At 28.4% G+C, this 2734-nt stretch overlaps 1 protein-coding gene across 1 annotated transcript in view; it reads left to right on the top strand.

Moving 5' to 3' along the window:
• The window catches only part of LOC106468642 (MAP kinase-activating death domain protein-like), a 138202-nt gene that overhangs the window by 84594 nt on the left and 50874 nt on the right, over positions 1–2734 (top strand). Inside the window, exon 20 of the mRNA XM_022396995.1 lies at positions 1900–2114. Coding sequence (XP_022252703.1) covers positions 1900–2114 — 215 coding nt within the window. The remainder of the gene's footprint in view (positions 1–1899; positions 2115–2734) is intronic.

The raw sequence follows: 2734 nt of genomic DNA, 5'->3' as shown, positions 1-2734 counted from the left end.
ATGTAAAGTTGAGACAACGTAGTCTGCTATGTGGGCATTAGTCAATCAAGTGATACGTCCACTTCCATCCCCATCTTGTTTGGTTTATTTTTCAAGTTCAATAGCCAGCTTTTTGATTTAATGATTTTTTCCCCTTATACTTGTGTACAATACTTAATATTAAATGCAATAAATCTAAAACTGTGTTTAAGCTATATCATTTTTTTCTTTTGCTGTTATGTGGAGTTATTTATAGGATTATTTTTTATGTTCTAGTAGGGATCCTGTTTCAATAATTCTTTAATTTTTATATTATAATTTGTTTTTTTGTTAACAAGTACAATTTTACATCTTTTATTTGGAATATCAGTTGAAGGAGACGGATGAACAGGGTTAGACAGTCTCTTAATACAACTAAGGCTAAAATTTATTTAGTAGAAAAACTAATCTTTATAAGTTAAATATAAATGTGTAAATATTTATATAGGACAAGCGAGCATAAATTTAAAGTACAGATTAAATTAACACAAAACATGCATTAAGAATAATAAAATAAAACCTTACTTTTAGCTAATCATACCAATGAAACTCGATAAAGAATTTAAAGGGGAAAAACTGTTATTTTAGGACAACCTTCAAGTATTAATAGTAAACATATCCATAAATATATTGAAATAAATAAAGATAATACAAATAATCTTAGTGTCTTTACATAAGGATGAAGGATTAGAGGAACAAGTTGTCTGTAGATGGCATTAAATTGTTTGAGTAAAATCAGCATGCTAATTTGGTTTGATTATATGATATTTTTATTAAGGTACCTATAGACCTTAGCTTTTGTCAAATATTGCATTCTTTACGATGACAAAGTAATATGTTGAAATGTAGTGTGATATTGCCATTAGTCTCAAGTTTTTATCTTTATATAATAGATTTTTGTAAATGTTTTATTGCATTTTGAGACTGAGGACAGTCTCATTTTAAAGTTTATTATTGTGTGTACTATTAAATTTTGGTTTTCTTCAACAACTATGGTGTCTAAAATGTATATATATATATATACTTCTTGCTCAACAGTATTTTAAATGAAAATAAAAAGTCTTCCATGCTTTCTTGCTGTTTTTCTTGTTAGTTCCTTCTGTCCAATACTTGTTGGTTCATGATATCTAGATTTAATATTGAAATTTTGTGAATCAAACTAGAGCAGTGATTCTCAACAAGGGTTCCATGAGATATTGGGGTTCTGCAGGGTTTTGCAGAATGCAAGAGTTCTGTATATTCTAATGCACAAGTACATACTAATCACATGATAGCAATCCAACTACATATTTCTTTATTAGTATAGCAGGATTCGTAATGACACAACATAATAAGTTATTGCATTATTTTAGATTAGTGAGAGAGACAAGGTACAAACGGGTGCTTGAGTCATGTAAACTATCATTATTTGAGAGAGTATGCTTGTCATTATGTGTGCATTTGTACCCAAATAATTGGCTTGAGACATTTTTCATGTATTGTGTGTGGGTATATAGCTGCATTAAACATATGTACTCTATCTAGAGTTATTGATATATTATTGCAATGTTTTTGCAATGAATGCTGTGAAGGGTTCCTTGACACAAGTTTAACGTCAGAAGGGTTCTGTAGATTCAAAAAGGTTGAGAACCATTGAACTAGACAGTTAGTAGATATACTGCCACAGTACCTCACAATTTTATTGTAATTAGTCATAACTCATAGGAGCACACAATACTTCAATTTGTACTAAAAATTGTAGATAATGACCAGATCACCTAATTACAGTGTGGTTAATCTTAGTTATTTTTGTAATGACATTTAAATTATTTATACTCACTAGAGCTATTATAATTATTCTTTATTAACTTATGAGGAAAATTTGTTCTTGAATATTTGTAGTGAAAATCAGCAGTTCCTTAAGGATGTTGTTAATGGAGTTTTGGATGGAGAGGGTGTTGGGTGGTTAAAACTCAACAAAGTCAAGAAACTGATGGAAGATGAAAACTACAGAAACTTGGTTGTCTCCCGACTTAACAAAACTCTTGATAGAAAAATTGGACCAAATGATCACATAGATGATGTGGTTGGTTTTTACATTTTTATCTTCAAGCTCTGTATGTATGTTTGAGTATATTTTCTATGATGGAAGTTGTGCTAAAATAATTTGCTGTATGATGATATCTTGTTTTTACAACTCTTGACTGGAAAGCAAAAACTTATACACTGAAGTAATTGTAATTCTTTAGCAAAAGTAATGACTTTGTTGAACAGTATTTTAATAAGACTCTATCTTCCATTAATAAAGTTTAATTATTAACTCATGTTTAGAGAAAGAGATTACAATATTGGAAAAAACACAATAATGTGATAGTTTACATTAGGGATTTGAATTGTGTTTTAAAATTCAATTACAAAGACTTGGTGTCACAGTGGTTATAGCACTCAAGTATAATGTGGAAGTTGAGAGTTCAAACTGCAGTTGAGTTGAAATTTTATGTTGTTTTTTATTATTATGTTTATTTTTTTATATATTATCATGTTTACAACAAGATCTTTGAATATTTGGAAAATTACGAATAAATTATAGATAAAGGGATAATATAATATTACATAATAAACACAAGTGACTGTATGTGTAAAAGTCAACTTAAGTATCTTTTCAATGTGATAGATGATACTACAATACATATTATTGATATTTTTCACCTTTGTTAAGAGATTTTTAAAAAGTTAA

Source organism: Limulus polyphemus, unplaced genomic scaffold (genome assembly GCF_000517525.1).
Source record: "Limulus polyphemus unplaced genomic scaffold, Limulus_polyphemus-2.1.2 Scaffold3095, whole genome shotgun sequence".
Lineage (NCBI taxonomy): Eukaryota > Metazoa > Arthropoda > Merostomata > Xiphosura > Limulidae > Limulus > Limulus polyphemus.
This window is presented reverse-complemented; position numbering and strand designations above follow the sequence as displayed.